General features: G+C 37.3%; 5 protein-coding genes and 1 pseudogene across 6 annotated transcripts in view; 4 read left to right on the top strand and 2 right to left on the bottom strand.

Annotated features, from left to right (window-relative positions):
* Nucleotides 1-1,560: 1,560 nt before the first annotated feature.
* On the top strand, nt 1,561-5,049 carry LOC130496420 (uncharacterized). The gene is made up of 4 exons (XM_056988476.1): nt 1,561-3,414; nt 3,509-4,052; nt 4,142-4,241; nt 4,329-5,049. The coding sequence occupies exons 1-4, from the start codon at nt 1,677-1,679 to the stop codon at nt 4,998-5,000; spliced, it is 3,054 nt and encodes a 1,017-aa protein (XP_056844456.1). The 5' UTR covers nt 1,561-1,676; the 3' UTR covers nt 5,001-5,049.
* A 1,071-nt stretch (nt 5,050-6,120) lies between these two features.
* LOC108808504 (uncharacterized) lies at nt 6,121-8,250 on the top strand. The gene is made up of 5 exons (XM_056987909.1): nt 6,121-6,778; nt 6,855-6,981; nt 7,086-7,397; nt 7,500-7,712; nt 7,791-8,250. Exons 1-5 carry the CDS (start codon nt 6,438-6,440, stop codon nt 8,169-8,171), a joined length of 1,374 nt encoding a protein of 457 aa, XP_056843889.1. The 5' UTR covers nt 6,121-6,437; the 3' UTR covers nt 8,172-8,250.
* Nucleotides 8,251-9,849: 1,599 nt separating this feature from the next.
* LOC130497084 (small nuclear ribonucleoprotein SmD1a-like) lies at nt 9,850-10,772 on the top strand. The gene is made up of 4 exons (XM_056989998.1): nt 9,850-9,964; nt 10,091-10,167; nt 10,242-10,433; nt 10,525-10,772. Exons 1-4 carry the CDS (start codon nt 9,951-9,953, stop codon nt 10,596-10,598), a joined length of 357 nt encoding a protein of 118 aa, XP_056845978.1. The 5' UTR covers nt 9,850-9,950; the 3' UTR covers nt 10,599-10,772.
* An 80-nt stretch (nt 10,773-10,852) lies between these two features.
* On the bottom strand, nt 10,853-11,654 carry LOC108807341 (heavy metal-associated isoprenylated plant protein 16-like; annotated as a pseudogene).
* A 719-nt stretch (nt 11,655-12,373) lies between these two features.
* LOC108810925 (probable glycosyltransferase At3g07620) lies at nt 12,374-14,490 on the bottom strand. The gene is made up of 4 exons (XM_018582993.2): nt 14,320-14,490; nt 13,566-13,765; nt 13,140-13,491; nt 12,374-13,033 (listed from the first exon to the last, which is right to left on the bottom strand). Exons 1-4 carry the CDS (start codon nt 14,488-14,490, stop codon nt 12,374-12,376), a joined length of 1,383 nt encoding a protein of 460 aa, XP_018438495.1.
* Nucleotides 14,491-17,935: 3,445 nt separating this feature from the next.
* The window catches only part of LOC108806850 (zinc finger protein CONSTANS-LIKE 9), a gene marked incomplete in the record, with an annotated part of 2,935 nt that continues 1,010 nt past the window's right edge, over nt 17,936-19,860 (top strand). Inside the window, 4 exon segments of one of the 2 annotated variants that reach the window (XM_018579054.2) lie at nt 17,936-18,158; nt 18,663-19,201; nt 19,536-19,709; nt 19,792-19,860. In XM_018579054.2, coding sequence (XP_018434556.1) covers nt 18,698-19,201; nt 19,536-19,709; nt 19,792-19,860 — 747 coding nt within the window. 2 annotated transcript variants of the gene reach the window in all.

The following is a 19,860-nucleotide window of genomic DNA, read 5'->3' as shown; positions in this document are numbered from 1 at the left end:
AAGAAGTTTCTAACTTCTTGAACAATAGCAACCAAAGCCAAGACACTAACCGCAGAACCGTAACCGACATTCCAGGAAGTGCCAGCTTTACCGAGATGAATACCATAGAAGATGTTAAAAATGGTGAGTATTATCATAACTCTTCCTATGTTGTGATGATACCAGTTCCAATATTTCCTGTATTTCGATTCTTTGTCCGGTTGAGCAAGCAACGCTAGGACCTGCAATGCCGATAAACAAAACAGATTTTTATGTTGATTGGGTGTTATTTTGGTAGTTTATTCGAATTTTGAGTGATAAAAAAGATGAACCTGGAGAACGCCCATGACAAGTATTGTTATCCCAAGGGCTTTGTGCGTGGAAACATTATTGGCGTTGGTTTGGTTTTCGAGAAACAAACCGCAAATGATGCCAATTAAACCTAGGAGAAAGCCGGTGATTTGGATAGCGATGTGACAATATAAAACAAGGTCAGAAAGGTCGACCATAAACAAGGAGGGGGTGGTTTTGTGCAATTTCCACTTTCGTGCCACTATGGCACCGATGATGATTAGTATTCCCCAGCCAAACATGTTCATTAGACCGTGTACCTTCCTTAGCATAGAGTGTCGCGAACGCTTAACCACACTTCGCGAACCTTTTTAAATTCATCAATGAAACAGAAAATAAAAACATTATTCTATAAAACCACACCGATGATGATTAGCACCAGGCTCACTCACGTAGTGTTCACACGATTTGGATTAAGGTTTGCCACAGAATAATAGTATAGTCTTGTACTACTTTTTTTAGTCTTGTACTACTTCCTGACTGGATTAAGGTTGACTTTAACCACTTATAGGTGGGCTAGTGGTAGGACGGATTTTCACTACAAGAAAACACGGGCTTAGCGACGAAAGTTAGCGACGAAATAATTTCCTCGTAAAATTACGAGGCCTTTACGAGGAAGTTACGTGAAAAGACAATAAACACGTTATTTCGTCGTTAATTAACAACGAAAGAGTTTCGTCGTAAACCAAACGTAAAGGAACGTCGTTTTTACGAGGAAACAGCATTTCGTCGTAATGAACACGTAATAATTAACGTGTAATTAACGAGGAAAATATTTACGTGGTTTTTGCGAGTGTTACCTAATTTTAGGTGACACACGTTTTTTATCTTGTCTAACTACCCATATTTCGTCGTTAATTCGTAGTAAAATCTCACCTACCAATTTCGAATTTTCCTATAAATATGTCATTTGAGGAACATTTGAAACACACCACATGCAAAAGAAAAAAAAATCTAAAAACGTGAAAAAAAAAATGTCTGGTGATGGAAATTATTTAGAGTTGCGGAGATGGATGTACACGCATAGAGATGCTAACGGGAGAGTGACGAAAGAGTATCTGGAAGGACTAGAGACATTTATGCATCAAGCAGATTCTACACCACTCGCCCAAGAAAGCGGTAAGATGTTTTGTCCTTGTCGAAAATGCAACAATTCAAAACTAGCAACTCGTGAAAATGTTTGGAAGCATTTAATAAATAGAGGTTTCATGCCAAATTACAATATCTGGTTTCAACATGGAGAAGGTTATAATTATGAGAATGAAGCTAGTAGTAGTAATAGCAATTTTCAGAATGAACCGGTTGATCATTTGCATAATCAACATAGATACCATCAGGAGGAGCAGATGGTAGATAATTATGATAGGGTTCATGATATGGTAGCTGATGCATTTGTTGCTCATGATGATGATGAAGTTGAAGAACCTAACATAGATGCAAAAAAGTTTTATGAAATGTTAGATGCTGCGAATCAGCCACTTTACAGTGGTTGTAGAGAAGGTCTCTCTAAATTGTCGTTGGCTGCTAGAATGATGAGTATTAAAACTGATCATAATCTACCTGAAAGTTGCATGAATGCATGGACAGACTTGTTTAAAGAGTATTTGCCGGAAGACAATGTCTCTGCTGATTCTTATTATGAGATTCAGAAACTAGTTTATAGTCTGGGGTTGCCTTCTGAGATGATAGACGTTTGCATCGACAACTGCATGCTCTACTGGGGAGATGATGAGAAGTTAGAAGAGTGTCGATTCTGCAAGAAGCCACGATTCAAACCGCAAGGACGAGGACGTAATAGGGTACCGTACCAAAGGATGTGGTACCTACCAATTACCGACAGATTGAAAAGATTGTACCAATCTGAGGAGACTGCTGGAAAAATGAGATGGCATGCCGAGCATACTCAGACGGATGGTGAGATGACTCATCCATCAGATGCAAGAGCTTGGAAACATTTTAACAAAATATATCCACAATTCGCTAGCAATAGCCGAAATGTGTATATGGGATTATGCACGGACGGATTTAGTCCCTTCGGTATGTCAGGGAGACAATATTCATTGTGGCCAGTCTTTATGACGCCATACAACCTGCCTCCAGATATGTGCATGCAACGGGAGTTTCTGTTCTTGACCATATTAATACCTGGTCCGAACCATCCAAAAAGGTCTCTGGATGTCTTTCTACAGCCACTGATAAAAGAGTTGAAAGATTTGTGGGCAACAGGGGTGAGGACGTACGACTGCTCAACGAAGACAAATTTTACGATGCGAGCGATGCTTTTGTGGACCATAAGTGACTTTCCTGCTTATGGGATGTTGTCTGGGTGGACTACACATGGGAGATTATCTTGTCCATATTGTAATGGAACGACAGATGCATTTCAGCTGAAGAACGGTAGGAAGACAAGTTGGTTCGATTGTCACCGGCGATTTCTTCCCATTAATCATCCTTATCGAAGAAACAGGAAATTGTTTAGGCAGAAAAGGGTTGTGAGAGACACTCCTCCTCCGTATTTAACTGGAGAACAAATTGAACAGCAAATCGATTACTACGGAGCTCAAGAAACAGTTCGTTGTGGTGGTAATTGGCATGTTCCCGGTAATATGCCTGATTATTATGGAGTTCAGCACAACTGGCACAAGAAGAGTATATTTTGGGAGTTGCCGTATTGGAAAGATCTTCTTTTGCGCCACAACCTAGATGTGATGCATATTGAGAAGAATTTTTTTGAGAACATCATGAATACAATATTGAATGTTCCAGGGAAGACAAAAGACAATCAAAAATCGAGGTTGGACTTGCCTGATATTTGCTCAAGACCCGAGTTACATATAAAAAGCAATGGACAAGTTCCTGTACCGGTATTCAGATTGTCTTCAGAACAAAAGTCGGTCTTGTTCAACTGGGTTGCATCAGCAGTGAAGTTTCCTGATGGGTATGTTTCAAACCTCTCTAGATGTGTTGAAAAGGGCCAAAAGTTCTCCGGGATGAAGAGTCATGATTGTCATGTCTTTATGCAAAGACTACTTCCCTTTGCATTTGCGGAGCTACTTCCCACAAAAGTACATGAAGCACTTGCAGGTAATATATTATTACTCACACTAATTAATTTCTTAATTTATTTTTCAAAAATATGCACTAATAATTTGCTTAATTGTTTTTGGAATATACAAAGCCATTGGAGCATTTTTCAGGGACTTGAGCACTCGCACTCTTAAAGAGGATGTCGTAGAACAACTTCACGAGAACATTCCGATCTTATTGTGCAACTTGGAGATGATATTTCCTCCCTCATTTTTTGACGTCATGGAGCATTTAGCTGTCCACCTCCCGTATGAGGCATTGCTTCGAGGACCAGTACATTATGGATGGATGTATCAGTATGAGCGGGCCATGAAATATTTGAAGGGAAAGGCAAAAAACCTCGCAAAGGTTGAAGGTTCTATAATTGCTGGAAGTTTGACGGAAGAAACATCTCACTTCACATCGTACTACTTTGCACCTAATGTACGGACCCGACAAAGAGCTCCAAGAAGATATGATGATGGTGGTGTTGCCCCAACATATGCAGTTGCTGGTGTTCCGGATATCTTTAGCCAGATTGGGCGAATGGGTGGGAAAACGAAAGAGGTTTGGTGGTCGAGTGATGAAGACGCCCATAGTGCACACACTTACATTCTACTTAATTGTGAGGATCCATTTATGCGCTATTTTGAAAGGTAACATATATGGAAAGTTCTAAACTAATTGTAATTAAAATATATTTTTCAAATGATGATATAACTAATAAAATATGTGCATTTTACAGCCTATTTGTTAGTCAAGTCCAAGAAGCTATCCCAGGCATATCCACAAGTGAGGTAGATAAAAGGAAAGATCGACACTTTATTAAATGGTTGAAGAGTCAGGTATTTACTCCAATCCGATATTTGTTTCGTCCACGGGGTGTAACGAAAGACGTTTGTTTCAATGTTCTCTTTAATTTAATTTTGCAGGTTGAATATGAGGATCCAGATTATCCCATATGGTTTCACGAATTAGTTCAGGGTCCACTTGCAAAGGTCACCACATCACCAATGTATTTCTCACGAGGCTTTACTTTTCATACGTACGAGTATGGTAAACACCGGGCGACCAGCAATTATGGAATTTGTGTGAAAGGCGAAACCGATTTCTACGGGATCTTGCAGGAGATTATTGAAGTGGAATTCCCTGGGTTATTGAAGCTGAAATGCGTCATATTCAAATGTGACTGGTTCGACCCCGTGGTCAACAGAGGTGTTCGATTTAACAAATTCGGTGTAGTTGCTGTCAATGGTGGAAGGAGGTACAACAAATTCGAGCCTTTCATATTAGCTTCGCAAGCAGACCAAGTTAGCTTCCTACCATACCCGAGGTTGCGAGAATCTGGAATAAGTTGGTTAGCTGTTATCAAAGTTACACCCCGTGGACGAATAATCGGTGGAGAAGAACCACCTTTGCAAGAAGAACACATCAATGAAGTCGAAGAACCTGAACAACAAATGGAAGACATCCTACTCATTGATCCGCATAATCATGAGTATGAAGATCTTCCCGACGATACCACTGACGATGCTGTTGAGGACGAGTTTAATGAAAGTGATGATGTTTCTAGTGTTGAAGAGAATGATGATGTATCTGAATGATGATGTAATTTTTAAAAAATATTATTTATTTTCAGACTTGATTAATGCATTTGGGGTTTAGGGTATGGGGTTTGGTGTTTGAGATTGAGTTATAAGTTAAAGGATGTTTGAGGTTTGGTGTTTGTGGTTTACATTTTTAGGGATTTTAAGGTTATCGACGTTAATTCCTCGTAAAGAAAAACACGGGCCTTGCAAAATCCACGTAAGCTGATTTCGTCGTAAAGCACACGTTAAAAATAAACAAGGGCCTTGCAAATTCCACGTAAGCGTGCGTGGTGTTTACGACGAAATCAGCTTACGTGGAAATAACAAGGCTTTTAGCTGTTTCGTCGTAAAGACCTCGTTAATTTACGTTGATTTAACGAGTTTCGTGTTTAAATCCCTAAAACTCTAAACCCCAAACCCCAAACCTCAATCTATATATGTTTTCACTTAGCAGACACAATAAACCTGTATAATTAACATTGTATGATTAAAAAAATTAAGAATTTAAAACATCAAACCCAAAATTAACCAAAACTTCCTTAACTTATAAGTGAATCATATATAAGGTTTACATTGCTAAACTCAATTCACTCAAGAAGACTTAATAAACATGCATATTTAAAATTTCTTGATTAAATTAACTTAACACATATAGATGTTACTAGTAATGGGATAGGGGTTTAGGGATTTAGGGATTTAGGGTAAAGGGTTAGGGGTTTAGGGATTTACAAAATAACCTCGTTAAAAACTCGTAATCAACGTGTCCTTTACGACGAAAAAAGAAATTATCCTTGCTAATTCCACGTAAGCAAGCGAGGTCTTTACGACGAAACTTGCTTACGTGGAATTAGCAAGGATTGTTTCTTTTTTCGTCGTAATAACCACGCCTATTTACGAGGAATTAACATGTTTTTATGAAATCCCTATACCCTAAACCCCAAACCTCAATATATATATATACGGTTTCGATTCACTTAAAAAATAAATTAAACCTATATAATTAAAATTTCATGATTAAAAAAATAATAAAAATTAGGAATTTGGGGTTTAGGGTTTAGGGAATGTAAAAAACAAATGCTAAATCCACGGTTTCGTCGTAATATCCACGTGACCAAAAAACACGGGCCTTGCAATTTCGTCGTAAAGTTAAAAAGACGGGCCTTGCAAAATCGTCGTAAATAATTACACGGGCCTTGCTGTTTCGTCGTAAATTTACGAGGACTTTACGTCCCTATGTAATCTTATATATACCCGCGAGAACCAGCCACTTCATTTCGTCCCAATTTCCTCTCCTACACCTCCCAAGGTTCTCTCTAATCTCTCTCTAGAATTAGGTGGTTTAGTTTAGTGAATTTAGATAGGTTTATAGTTGATTAGGTGGTTAGTGTAGAGAATTTTGATTAGTTTGATTTCTTCTACTTGTTTTTTCTAACAATCTGAATTTTTTTTCAGATGGTTAGAAAGAACAAGCAGAAGAAAACCCCCCACTACAGTCAGATGTTCTGTGGTGATCCTGCTGCTGGATCATCATCTTCAGCTCCCGGTTCCTCCAACCCGGAGATTGTCCCGGAGTCTCAGTCACAGCCACCACCGGTTCCTCCATCTGGTGCACCACCCCCACCTGCTGCACCTCAGGCGGTTCCAGATCCGGTTGCACCCGGATACATTCATCCGGAGTTGCGGGTGCCGCCGACCGCTCCTTTTGCTCGGTACACGGTTGAGGATCTTCTCGCTCAACCAGGCCGAGCCGGTTTACCGGTTTTAGACCCCGACCGACCAGAGGGGACTCTGTGGTACGTAATTTTTTTTATTTAAATATTTTTAAAATTATTAATATTTTTTTTAATACTTTAACTTTGTTTTTTTCAGGTTTGGGGTCGACAATTCTGTCGCTACGAGCGTATCCGATATCATCAAAGGATACTTCTCAGAGGCTCACCCAAACTGGAAAAAGACGCCGCACCACGTTAGAAACACGTGGTTCAAGATGTTTGCTGTAAGTTTTTTAAAATAATTATTTTATGTTTAATTTTTATTATTAACTTTTATTTCATTAATATTTTTTAACTAATTATTAATTTTTTGGGTTTAAAAATGCAGCAAAGATACCAGTGGTCCATCGGGGTTCACGAGGACGTGAAACGGGAGTTCACCGCAAAGGCGAAGAAGCGGTTGTTGGACACCGTAGGCAACTGGAAGGAGGACTGGATCTACAAGGGTTACAAGGACGGGCAACCCGCTGAGCTGACCAAGGATGTCTACGATGGTCTCATCCGTTACTGGGAGCTGCCATCATCCATTGCGATCTCCAACGCCTGCTCCGCCTCTCGTAACACCAAAGACGAGCACGGCAACGGCCCGATGCTTCACTGTACGGGTCAAAAACCCCATGCCCGTGTCCGCTTGGAAATGGTAATTAATTTCTAATTTTTTTTCATATTAAATATTTTAATAATTAATATGTACTTATATATGTATATTGATTCTAACATTTTAAATTTTAAATATTTTCAGGCCAAAGAGACGGGACAACTCCCGTCTCTTAAAGAGCTTTACGAGAGGACCCACAAGACCAAGGCGGGGGTATTTGTGGATCCGAGGTCCGAGCAAATCTACAACGATGTCGTTGCTCGGATTGAAGACCGCCAAACCCAGCTGACCCAGCAATCTCCCGATGGAATACCGGTCGTATTATCCACTCAAGAAGTGGATCAGATTTACGAGGAGGTAAAAATTTTACCTTTTAATCTACTTTTAATCTATTTTTTTAAATTATTAACATTAAACTTTATTTTTTCTTTGTAGGTCGTCCCTAAGAAAAAGGGACGTACGTTGGGAATCGGTTCCGTCAACGATGTCCCAAGAGCGACATCGTCTTATGGTCAGAGACGAGCCGACGAAGTCACTGAGCTGCGTTCGGAGTTACACTCGACGCGGACTCAGTTGGCGTCGACGCAGACGGAGTTGGAGTCTACGCGCCAATCATTCCAAGCTCGTATGGGTGGAGTGGAGGGGTTTCTGGAAGTTATATCTTCTGGAAATCCCCAATGGGAGGAGTTGTTGGCGGATATGCGACGACGGAACCCGGTTCCCGAGCCTTCTCGTACTCAGCAGCAAGAGGAGGAACTACAGAGGAGGAGTGAAGACCTCTACCGGGAAACGATCCACCGCCCCGGCCCGACTTAGTTTTTTTTTTTTCTGTGTAATATTAAAATTCTAAACTTTTATTTATATAATATTTTCGGTTTTAATTTATTCCAAATTTTTAATATTTTCGCATTAGTTATTATTTATATTTCTAATATTTTTGAAATAATTATTTTCTATAATATAAAATTTTAAATTTAAAAAATAAATTAGTTTTAGAAATCGAAGCAAATTCCTCGTTAACTCACGAGGAATTGACGAGTAAATCGACGTGTAAAGAACGACGAAACGTTACGACGAATCTACGTGTCAAGTTGTACGTTTCCTTTACGACGAAAGTTTACGTCTACATTACGTGTATTATTTACGTTTACTTTACGAGTATAAATTACGTTTTTCTTACGAGGATAGTTTACGTGTATGTTACGAGGAAAATTACGTGTCTTTTACGTGGAACTATAGCGTCTACTTTACGTGGAAATCTACGTGTTCTTTACGACGAAATTTTAACCTTCCTTTTACGACGAAATGGGTCCCTCGTACTTTTACGACGAAATGGCGATTAAATATCCGTTACGACCAAACTTTAACGACGATATGCCTTTCCTCGCTAAATCGTCGTAAAGACGTATTTACGACGATTTAGCGAGGAAAATGGTCGTCGTTAAAATCGTGTTTTCTTGTAGTGTTTGGGTTGAGGGTGAGGTTCCCAATATTCCCGGGTTCGGATCCCCGCAACTGCAAACACCTTTAAGTGGCTACACGGATATGAGTCCATTGCATAGGACTCATTTGAATACCCGGAAAATGATCTATTTGTGGGTTGCACCTCTCACCCGGGGGTTAGGCTTGGTTCCATTAGTAGCCCGGGTTTAACCTTTTTTTTAACGTCTGCATCGATTATTATCGATTAATTATGCTATTACAACGATGAGAATATTACAAAGACGATTCTACAGCCGACAATTTTACCACCCTATGAAAATACACGCCTGACTGCACCACTCTGAGCCGACAATTTAACTTTTTAAGTTAAAAAAAAAAACTAATTAGAATAAAGTCATTTTTTAGAAAAAGAAAGAAAGAGTCTTGCTTACCTGTAATATAATTGATGGTCTCCTGGTGGTCACGAACTGGCCCTTCCGATCATCTGGTCGTTGGTCGAAAATCTGATACCGAAGTAGACACCGAAACTCCATGTGCTATCCACCGTTTTAGCAGACTGCGCGCGAGATTTAAAAAATCTGTTAAGTTGGTAAACGTCATATATAATATTTTGTTTGAAAATGACAAATTCAAAAACGATGCTGTTAAGAATACATACATGCAGAACTTAAGATAAAATTTTGAGAGTGATTTCATTGCATGTACTTAAAAGCTTCGTTAATGGATATACACATATTTAACGTGCTAAATAGTAGTATAAATTTTCAAAATTATAATTCACACTTCTCTGGCTTTTTTTGACTTCTCTGACTAAAAAAATAGAAATTCAGTTGATAAATAAGTATCTCCAAAATAAAAATATAACATGATTAATGAGACTAACAGCGCGTCCAACACCACGTTCGAAATGGGCCTAATAATACTTGTTTCGGCCCACATATGCCTTTTTGTTGACATAAAATGGGCCGAATAATACTTGTTTCGGCCCAAATATGCAGTTAAGTGTTTTTCGGCCCAATTCAGCTGATGGATCCAAAAATCGAAGTCGGATCCGTGCCCGCCGCTAAAGAGCTAACCACTTCGAGGTACAGTCTCCACTGCCAAAGAAGGGTTCTAGGGTTTCGCAGCTTCTTCCTCTTCGCAAACCCAAAGATGAAGCTCGTCAGGTAATTTTTCAATTCTCGTAATGGATTCCATCTTATTAACACAAATCTAGTTAGTTAGCTCCGGTTATGGATTTTTAAGTCTCGTTCTTGAGCTGATTTGAATTGTATAATTGGATCTCGAGTTAGGTTTTTGATGAAGTTGAACAATGAAACTGTGTCGATCGAGCTGAAGAACGGGACTGTGGTCCATGGAACCATCACTGGTAAAGTTCTATTTAGCTTTAGATTTATTCGCCAGAAGTTTTGTTAAGCTTTTGGTGGTTTTGTGTGTGTTCAGGTGTTGATGTGAGCATGAACACTCACTTGAAGACGGTTAAAATGACTCTCAAGGGGAAGAACCCTGTGACGATGGATCATCTGAGCTTGAGGGGTAACAACATACGCTACTACATTCTTCCTGATAGCTTGAACTTGGAGACTTTGCTTGTTGAAGACACTCCTCGACTTAAACCTAAGAAGCCTGTTGCTGGTAAATGATGATTGATTGATCTCTTCGTTTGTATAATAGCCATAAGACTGCTTTTATCAATTATCAACTCTTTTGTTTCTTTTGTATGTAGGGAAGCCTGTTGGGAGAGGTCGTGGACGTGGTGGTCGTGGCCGTGGTGGTGCTGGTCGTGGCAGAGGTCGTTAAATGCAGCGACAAGTTTAAGGTGGGTGAGTTGAATTGAATCTGTAGGAAGAAGAACCCTTTGGTGGTGTCTCAGTTATGTATTTAGAAACTCTTGCAGAGGAAGTTAATGTGTAATGCAACTCTATGGATTTAAAGGATTAAGCTTTTCATGTTATAAGAGCATTTACTAAAGCCTTTTAATTCATTTGAAAAATCTGACTATAAAAATGCGTTAACATGTTGAAACACTTAGTATAGAGAAAAAGAAACTGTTATCTCTTCCGGTAGTCTTCTCACAGGATCCTGCAATTAGGTTCGTGGTTGTAGACTGGTTCCCCGATATAGTCCCTAGAATTATACCCGTAGGGATCACATGGGTGATGATAGGATGATGGCGCACCATATCCATAAGGCCATGGTTGTGGATGACATGGTTGATGACATGGTGGATGACAATGACATGGCTCTTGTTTTTCCTCAGGCTTTTTCTCATCTGGTTTTTTCTCTTCGGGTTTTGCCTCTTGTTTTTTCTCCTCGGGTTTTGCCTCATCTGGTTTCTTCTCATCTGGCTTCTTGTCTCCATCGGGCTTGGGTGGTTCGACTTTGTTTACGCTTACAAGCTCCGCACAGGCTACCTTCCTCCTCAGTGTGTTGGTTAGACCGATCATATCGACTTCAAAACCGGTTACCTCAATCTGGTTCCTGTGATCTCCCTTTATTTCCACAGCCGACACACCTATAAAACCATTGCATTAACTATTTAGATTCAACAAAAAATACAAGAATCGAAATCTCTCTATGGTTTTTGCATCGTTGTTACCTTTAAACTTAACCGCAGTTTTCATTGCTTTTGCTCGGGTTTTGTCATCAGTCATAGTAACTCTTATCAAGATCTTTTGCTGCACACAATCAGAAAAAATCTTTAGCATCACAAGAGAATACTCTTTCAAACATACACAAGAGTATCCAAGACATTACTTGTTATGAGTATACGTATATACATACCTTCATGTTCTTGTTATCTTCTTCTCGACTGGTATGGATGATTACAGATGGTCTACTCGAGAACTCCCTTTGAATGTTTGATGGGTTTTTATTTTGGCTCGGAGATTTGTGGGTCTTCTTCAGATCACAAGTTTGTGGAAATATAAATAAAGGAATGAGTTTATAATTTTATATGTTCCATGAGTCATTGTCACGTACCAACGGAATCGTATAGTCTGAATTTCGTATGCATATCATTCTTTACGTGTTTTCTTGATTCTTAGTTGCCGATCGGTACATGCTTATTGTCAACTCTAAAATTTTTAAAGACCGAAACCTATGGTTATTTGATTTGGTCAAAATTAGATTATCTAATTATACAGAAGTATTATTTGTTTAATATACCGTTGCCTAATAGTTTATATATTTATAACACAAGAATTAGTCAATATATGTATTTTGATGATTAATAAGTAAGTTTGTTGAGTTAACAATCTAGCTGTGATGTAACAATTATGGAACCATGTTGTCCAAGTCTTCCATGTCTTGGTCTCCTCTAGAATACATGTTTCCCTCTATCTTCCTACTTAGTCAAAAAATAAGGTTGTTTTGACTGCTAATCTGCATCCGTTTGTATTTAATCAAATATTATATGCATGACTTGCTAAATGTGTGCTCGTAATACATTCGTTTTTCACGTCTTAATGAAACAATTAGCTTTATTATACTATAATTAGCATTTTCAACTTTGTGGAAGTTGGCGTATGGTTACAATCGATGGAGTTTGGGAATTATCACAAATGAGTGTATAATCATAACAATTTAACATTTAATCGTCTTAACCAAATAGAATGTATAATCATATTAAACACATCATATCTCTTTGGAGGATCATTAACCAATATATGCCTCTGCACTTGCTTCACTCCCTCATACAGTTTCTTGTACCGATCCTCTGGTATACCCATCAGTATTCTTTTTAGTTCCGGTATTTCCTTAACTGAAACCGAAACCGAAAACTTCTCCCAGTTCAATACATCACTAAACGGTAATACATAGTTCTCCGAGATAAGAACCGGTACACATCCACTGTATATCGCCTCCGGTACTCTCGGGCTAGCCACCTCGTGACCGCTCGGACAAATACAAAACCGGCTTTTCCTCATCATCTCTTTGTAATCTAATTCACCCGGTAGATCCTCGTAAACTAGAATGTCTTTGTCCTTTTCTTTCCAGTGGTTTAGAAGAACCGGACGGATTTTTCCGTGCGACTGTCCAGCAAAGAAAGCTAGTGTTGTACGAGAGATTGAGTCTAAACCGCCGGTTAAGTTGTTGATTTCTCCGGTTTGTAAATTGATTTCAGGAAAGGGAGCATCTTTCTCAGGGCTGAAATATTCTGATACATTGGCGTTACATAATACTCTTATGGAGTTGAAAAATAGCTTCTTTACATACCATGTTGCCCTATGCCCCTGTAAACAATATAATTGAGTGTGAGCTTATTACACTAAGGCACGACTTCGATTGTGACCAAAACATTTTTAACCAGACACTAACAAATCAAACAAGAACACGTACCCAGTCATGGCAAGACAACATGAAGTGATCAAAACCATCACTTGTGTTCCAATACGGATATTTCTTGGAAATAATCTGAACATAGTCGACGATGACACGTTCCAAGACAGCCTTGTCTCGAACAACTGGGTCGAAGAGGTGGTGAAGAATCATGACAACACTAAAAGGTAAGAAGTAGACATGAGCCTTGTCGGGATCTCGGGTTCGATACTTAAGGACATCGTTTTCCATAAAGTTTATGAACAATCCTTCCATGGAGTATATGTCTTTACAAAGACCATAGTGAAAAATTGGTGGATCTCCTTCTTCATAAACGTATATCTTAAACATCTTCTCCATAAGAAGATAGCTTCTGCCACAAGGAAAGATGTTTTATAGGGTAGGGTAACTTGTGTGATAAATATACACGCGTAAGTATAAAGTTACCGATGAAATGCATAAGGGTTCCTGTAAATGTCGCCATGAGGAACGTAGTCTTCATCTCTTAAGGGAGATGATGTTGTAGAGCTAGGGTTTAGTTGAGCTTCTCTGATCAACGCCCTCGCGGTTGCTAATTGCGCTTCTACTTTCTTGTCTCTTTTCCAGGATAGAGAACCTGGATTTGATCCGTTCCTCTTCCTTTTTTCCTTCAATATACAAAAAGCAAAACATAATAATTTATTTTCAGTATATGCTACTCACATTAGGAGTTGTTTACAGCATTTGGTACTTTATCGCGTGTGTTTCTCTGATCACATTAGACACTAATTATTTGCATATGCATGCATCTACTTTATCGCGTGTGTTTCTCAAAAATGAAGTTACAGCATTTGGTACTTCGAACATAAAATGGTTAGTTAGACGACACAAATCAGGATTGGATCTGAAATTGAGGCTATAAAGATATTTTGGTTAATCTTAATAAAGAGAAATTTCGACAACTAGGCGACTCTACACGAACTATGTATAATAGTTCTATAAAATTTTGGAGTCAAGCTAATGTTTTAGTCTATATCTAGAACCAACCCTGGTGGGAAAAAATTTCGTTTCCATTTGTTTTTCCAAATACACAACAACATGTTAGAATTATAGGCAACGTCTCTTTGTATATAGAAACATAACACAAACAATTAAACTGAAGTTTTAAACATTTATTACAGTCTAAATGTGGATGAAAGGGGATAAAGATGGACATAGATACCGTGATGAAGGCGGATGAGAAGGAGGAGGTCCATTGTGAAGAATATGATGTTGAGAAATAAAGATGATGAGATATGTTTGGATCCTTTGCAATGAAAATGGCAAATACAACAGCGAAAGTGGCAAATGCCAAGAGAAAGGCGTTCAAGTATTTTGGAAGGTAATCTCTCATCCCTAACTTCCACTTTCTATATTTCTTATTCCATTATCATGCTTTGTTTTTGTGTGTTTGCGAGTGAGAAAGTGAGAGCTGATGCTGAAACTAAGGAGATCTTCGATCAAGTGAGCTAAATAAAGAGAGTCATTTGTACACCACATTACACGTAATTGCTTCACATTATCGATTTACGAATAATTAACAAGATGTCAAATACATACTCCTTGTTTTTTGGTCTACCATATAAATTACTTCTCACTTTTTTTTTCTTTCTTTTGTTTCAGTCTCTTACTTCTCCCTATTAATTTGGTTCGAATTTTTTTTAAGATTTTGGATTATAAAATTTAGGTTTTTTTTTCAAAATTCAAAATATCAGTTAAAAGTTATTTTGATAAAGGAACCAAACGTATGTGATTTCATAAACTTAAGTCGATATTCAAGTAGGATTTGAATCCGATCAACTACAAACCGTGTGACAGAATTAGTTTTTTTTTTCTTTTCGAGTCAATACTGTTATATAATAATATTAAATTGAATTTTTACATGAGTTATGAATTTTTTAAAATAGTACATACAAAAAGTTATATATAGTACGAATTTTAATCAGTTATGGGCCGCTAGATTATAGTCAGTCCGGTGAAGGCAATGAACATGCTAAAGACGACTCTTTGAGAGCTCTGAAAGTGAAGAAGATTCTGAAGACTCACCTCTGCTTCCTAGTACGAAATCGAATATCTTTCTAACCAATGACGTTTCTGTGACAAGCTGATATAGCAAACGTATATCTTTTACTGAACAAATGTAACCAAACCAATCTCAAGGTGATTCCTCATACAAGAGCCCAAATCCAGAAACAATATCTTCTACGATCCAATGTTACAATATAGATTGCACAAAAGCCCAAAGCTACAGTACAAATGCTATCTATAGTAAAAGTCTAACTGACACTTTCACTTGTTGACTCTAGAAAGGGCACGAGGTTAGATATCAGAAACAACTACAATTTGTACCTTACATCATGATTAACCTCAGTCTCTTAACGGGAGTTTTTAGCTTTGGTTAATAAATGGTTTTTAATTTTTCTAAGATTTTTACTAAAAAAAACTAAAAATATCTTTTAAATAAGAGATATAAGAATCGTCTCATATTCAAAAAATATAAAAAAAAGTCAAATTATGAGTTAATAACCCGGCTAAAAGACCATGGTTATTCATGCTCTTATACACTCATGTGGTGTTTTCATCCATATAAATAGATATACTTGTATCCTATATATCATTCATAGAAAATGTTTTTAATGGGATACACTCTTCAGCTCTTTATGGTTATTGGTCTCAGGTTAAGTCTTTCTTTGATGGCCCAGTCTTTGCCATTACCCTTATTGTAACCCTTTGGTAAGACTCTTTTACTCAGCTGAATCAAAATCCATGTCCCTATCCTTTCCTCTAGGATATTATTTATGAGAAACAATTTTTTTTTTCCTTTTTTACGGTTCTTTTCAATCAAATGTTGAAGTTCAAATCTTGAAACCTCAACATTTGAAGAGCTTTTTGGGATTCTGGTATAATAAGTTAGGTTAGGTCAACTCATGAGATAATGTCCTCATGTCACACAGCTAACAATGTCCTACTAGGAGTGAGATATTGAATATTATCGACGGTTTAAGTAATGATTGGTGGGAGAGGCAAATAATAAAGAAATAACAAAAAGTTGGTGTGAAGTTCATAGAAAGGCACTAATGAAAAACTAATAAGATAATTAATGTTATCTTAAGGATAATATAAAAGTGAAGTATCATCAGCTGACTCTAATCTAAGCCGGTGGTTTTATATTGTAGACATAAGAATACGATGTTCTTGTACGAGACTTCGGATCGTCCTAGAATCTTATCTAACTAACATTCCAGCATCATATTCAACTTGTTATTTTGCCCAATCTCTCAGTGCGTCTTATCTCTTTACCCTTTTCTCTCCTTTTTTGCTTCCATTATCGTCGATTTGTGTTTTCAAGTTGTATTAATAAATATACAGTTGAGGTTCATTCTTAGTATTAACTTTACATCCCTTTTGACTAAACACTAACCGTAAAGCTTAACCAAGTTTTCCTCAGCTTTATTTCTTATAATGCTTACGCAGTGCCGGTCCGGCATAATCTCATGCCTAAAGCATGAAAAAAAAATTTGCCCCTTATATACATTGGCTGGGTTCGAACTCTGGTTCCTACGAGATTCTTCAACAGCTTTTGCCACTGTACTAAGTACACTATTAATAAATTTGGCGCCCTTTACGTTTTTATATATTTTGGCGCCTAAAATCCTTGCTTGTTGGGCTTTATGTCAGGGCCGGGCCTGTGCTTACGAAGCAAAAATGAGTAGAATAAAAAAGGGAAGATATTGAACATTTTGAAACATAAAGTTAGGTATATTTTAGGGTGTGATTTATAATTTAGGAGACTTCTGTAACATTTGTTTTCTAATTAAGTTTTTTTCAAAATTTGTAGGTGAAATTCACCAACTAGCAAAATCACAACCATTTTTGAGTGTCAGTTCACGTTTTGCTTTTTTTTTTTCTTTAAATCCTTCGAAATCTTTTATGCGGGCCAAATGGGATCATCGACTATGGATTTCGGCTAAAAGTAAAACTCTTTTATCTTAATTTAATCATACATTCGATTATTCGTAAAAGAAATGGGTTTAGTGAACCGGTGAACAATAGAATAATGAAGAAAAGGACAAAATAGATCGATCTATAATCATCATTGCAGACTGCAGAAGCGAATATTTGTTACATCGGTGAATAAAATCTACTATTTATATTTAAATATAGATACATGACAATAATATATCTATATGGTCGCATCGTTACGCATACGTATCTAATCTGACAGATATTTGTTAGTTTCCCCCCTTTCTCTCCGTCAAAAAATATCTTTAGTTTTTTTTCTAACCAAAAGATATTTTATACTACTACGCCGACCGAAAAAGATATTTTAGTTTTTGTAAGGTCAAAGCAAAGAAAAAAGATATATCGTTCGTTATTGTGATTTTCTGAGCAAAAAGGCAAAACAATAGTACTGCTAGTAGTTTTGTCCTAAAAAGGTACTACTAGTAGTATATCTGAAACTGAGAGAAGCATTTTGATTCGTGGAAAAGCATCGAAAAAGCGAACGCTTGAGAATCCATTATGGTACAGAAGAGCCACTTGGTGAATTCCAAGTCGCGTGTGCATTGTTTTCAGTACGCGCAGTTTTATGACAGAACATAAAAATCCATTTTCTTACTATTATCCGTTCCTTTAATAATATCTGTCCGGACCATAAAGAGTTTCTTGCTTTCACTATAAATACGACGGGGACCCACCATACCTTACACAAAACTTTTTTTTTTGCACTTTCTAAACAAAATAAAGTGAATATTAATAGAAAAGATTAGGCACTTTTGATTATGTCACAAGCAAGCAGCCTACATGTCCCTTACATACACACCCACCCATTCTCTATCCATTAATTTTCTTTCTTTGCGTTTTTTCTTTTGTTTCCAGAGAGAAAGAGAGAAGAGAGAAGAGAGAAGCAGAGAACGTTGTGGGATAATCAGCTCTGTTTCCAAGGATCTGTGTGTGTTTGTCTCTAAATTTTATTGGTTGAACTTGAGAAGATAGTTCAGAAGATCTTGTTATTATAATTCAGTGAGTTGTTTTCCTCTTCTATCTGTCTTTTTCGTTCTCTGAATTAAAGATCCTTCTTTTTTTAGTGAAGGGTCTTCTCTATGAAGGGTTGGATCTTCCATCTTTTCCTGTTTTCTTATGATTATTGAGTTTTAAGCTTGTTTGGATGAGGATGATTATGATAATTATGATCACCATATAAAAAAATCTTGAAGAATTATTGAATTTGAACTATAAATCAAAGTTTGATCAAAAAAAAAGAACTATAAATCAAACAAAAGAACTCTAGATCTACTGATCTGGGGTTTGAAACTTAAGTTGATGTTATTTTTATTTGATCTTTGATAATTTTCCTTTGTGGGTTTTAAACTCTGACTTGTGTAATGATTTGTTATAGTAAATCTCATTAAATAGGTTTATTTCTGTTTTTATGCTTCTGCTTTTGTTATGAAGTTTCCACCTGTTTATAAAAATCACAACCTGTATTCAAAATTGTTTTAATATATATTTGACTTCTTTTTGCAGCAGAAGTTGGATTTGGTCGTAGTGAGTGATTAAAGATGGGTTACATGTGTGACTTTTGCGGTGAACAAAGATCAATGGTGTACTGTCGGTCCGATGCAGCGTGTCTCTGCCTCTCCTGTGACAGGAGTATTCATTCAGCTAATGCATTGTCCAAAAGACATTCTAGGACGCTTGTCTGTGAGAGATGCAATGCGCAGCCTGCTACAGTCAGGTGTGTTGAAGAAAGGGTTTCACTCTGTCAAAACTGTGACTGGTCTGGCCACAACAACAACAACAATTCTTCGACAAATCATCATAAGAGACAAACCATAAGCTGCTATTCTGGTTGCCCTTCAAGCTCGGAGCTTGCCTCTATCTGGTCTTTCTGTTCAGATTTAGCTGGACAATCTGTTTGTGAACAAGAAATGGGTATGATGAATATAGACGATGATGGTCAGACCAACCAAAACTGCAATGAGGATAAGAAAGATGTCGTCGTTGGCTCCTCTTCAAAGCCTGAAACAAGTTTCGCAGCACATGCAAACTCATCATTTGTTAAGGTAATATTTCCTCCGTTTGAAATTAAATATCCTTGTAGAATAAAATTTCTGTTAGAAAATAAATGTAGTTTTATCAATTCAATCAGTTCCTTTTCACTAATTTATCTTTTTCTCTAATTAAATTAAGAAAACAATAAATGTTCATTTAGACAGTCAAATAAGAACAAAATTGAATATATATAATTTTTTAATTTGTATGAAAAAAAACGACTTCTATTAAAACGAAATGAAAGTTGTTTTAATCAATATGTCAATTTACTTATGTTGTGTTGCATCCATGGTTTTGTCATTTTGTTACTAAATCCAAATGTTTTTGGGCGTTTTTGGTTTGAAGGATGTTGGAGTGTGTGAAGACGACTTTTATGATAACTTGGGTATGGATGAAGTTGACTTGGCACTTGAGAACTATGAAGAGCTCTTTGGGACAGCGTTTAACACCTCAGGACAGCTCTTTGGACAATGTGGAATCGATAGTCTTTTCCAGAAACATAATCAAGCAGCTCCTGAGGTATTTTTTTCTTTTTTTTCATTTTCCTTTTTGCATCTTTGTGTGATTCTAATGATCATCTTATGTTCTTCTCTAAATCCAGGGAGGGAACTCAGTGCAGCCAGCTGAGAGCAATGACTCATTCATGAGTTCTAAAACAGAGCCAATAATT

The sequence above is a fragment of the Raphanus sativus genome, chromosome 6, assembly GCF_000801105.2.
Source record: "Raphanus sativus cultivar WK10039 chromosome 6, ASM80110v3, whole genome shotgun sequence".
Taxonomy (NCBI): domain Eukaryota; kingdom Viridiplantae; phylum Streptophyta; class Magnoliopsida; order Brassicales; family Brassicaceae; genus Raphanus; species Raphanus sativus.
This window is presented reverse-complemented; position numbering and strand designations above follow the sequence as displayed.

Excerpts from the sequence above, each read along its gene's own strand:
- LOC130496420 (XM_056988476.1), top strand. The coding sequence starts at position 1,677 with ATGGTAGATAATTATGATAGGGTTCATGATATGGTAGCTGATGCATTT. Across the intron at positions 3,415-3,508 it reads AGTACATGAAGCACTTGCAG|CCATTGGAGCATTTTTCAGG; the intron begins GTAATATATTAT and ends GAATATACAAAG. Across the intron at positions 4,053-4,141 it reads TTTATGCGCTATTTTGAAAG|CCTATTTGTTAGTCAAGTCC; the intron begins GTAACATATATG and ends TGCATTTTACAG.
- LOC108810925 (XM_018582993.2), bottom strand. The coding sequence starts at position 14,490 with ATGAGAGATTACCTTCCAAAATACTTGAACGCCTTTCTCTTGGCATTT. Across the intron at positions 13,766-14,319 it reads TCTCATCCGCCTTCATCACG|GAAAAAAGGAAGAGGAACGG; the intron begins GTATCTATGTCC and ends TGTATATTGAAG. Across the intron at positions 13,034-13,139 it reads TGTTGTCTTGCCATGACTGG|GGGCATAGGGCAACATGGTA; the intron begins GTACGTGTTCTT and ends TATTGTTTACAG.
- LOC108808504 (XM_056987909.1), top strand. The coding sequence starts at position 6,438 with ATGGTTAGAAAGAACAAGCAGAAGAAAACCCCCCACTACAGTCAGATG. Across the intron at positions 6,779-6,854 it reads CGACCAGAGGGGACTCTGTG|GTTTGGGGTCGACAATTCTG; the intron begins GTACGTAATTTT and ends TGTTTTTTTCAG. Across the intron at positions 7,713-7,790 it reads TGGATCAGATTTACGAGGAG|GTCGTCCCTAAGAAAAAGGG; the intron begins GTAAAAATTTTA and ends TTTTCTTTGTAG.
- LOC130497084 (XM_056989998.1), top strand. Across the intron at positions 10,168-10,241 it reads GGTCCATGGAACCATCACTG|GTGTTGATGTGAGCATGAAC; the intron begins GTAAAGTTCTAT and ends GTGTGTGTTCAG. Across the intron at positions 10,434-10,524 it reads ACCTAAGAAGCCTGTTGCTG|GGAAGCCTGTTGGGAGAGGT; the intron begins GTAAATGATGAT and ends TTTTGTATGTAG.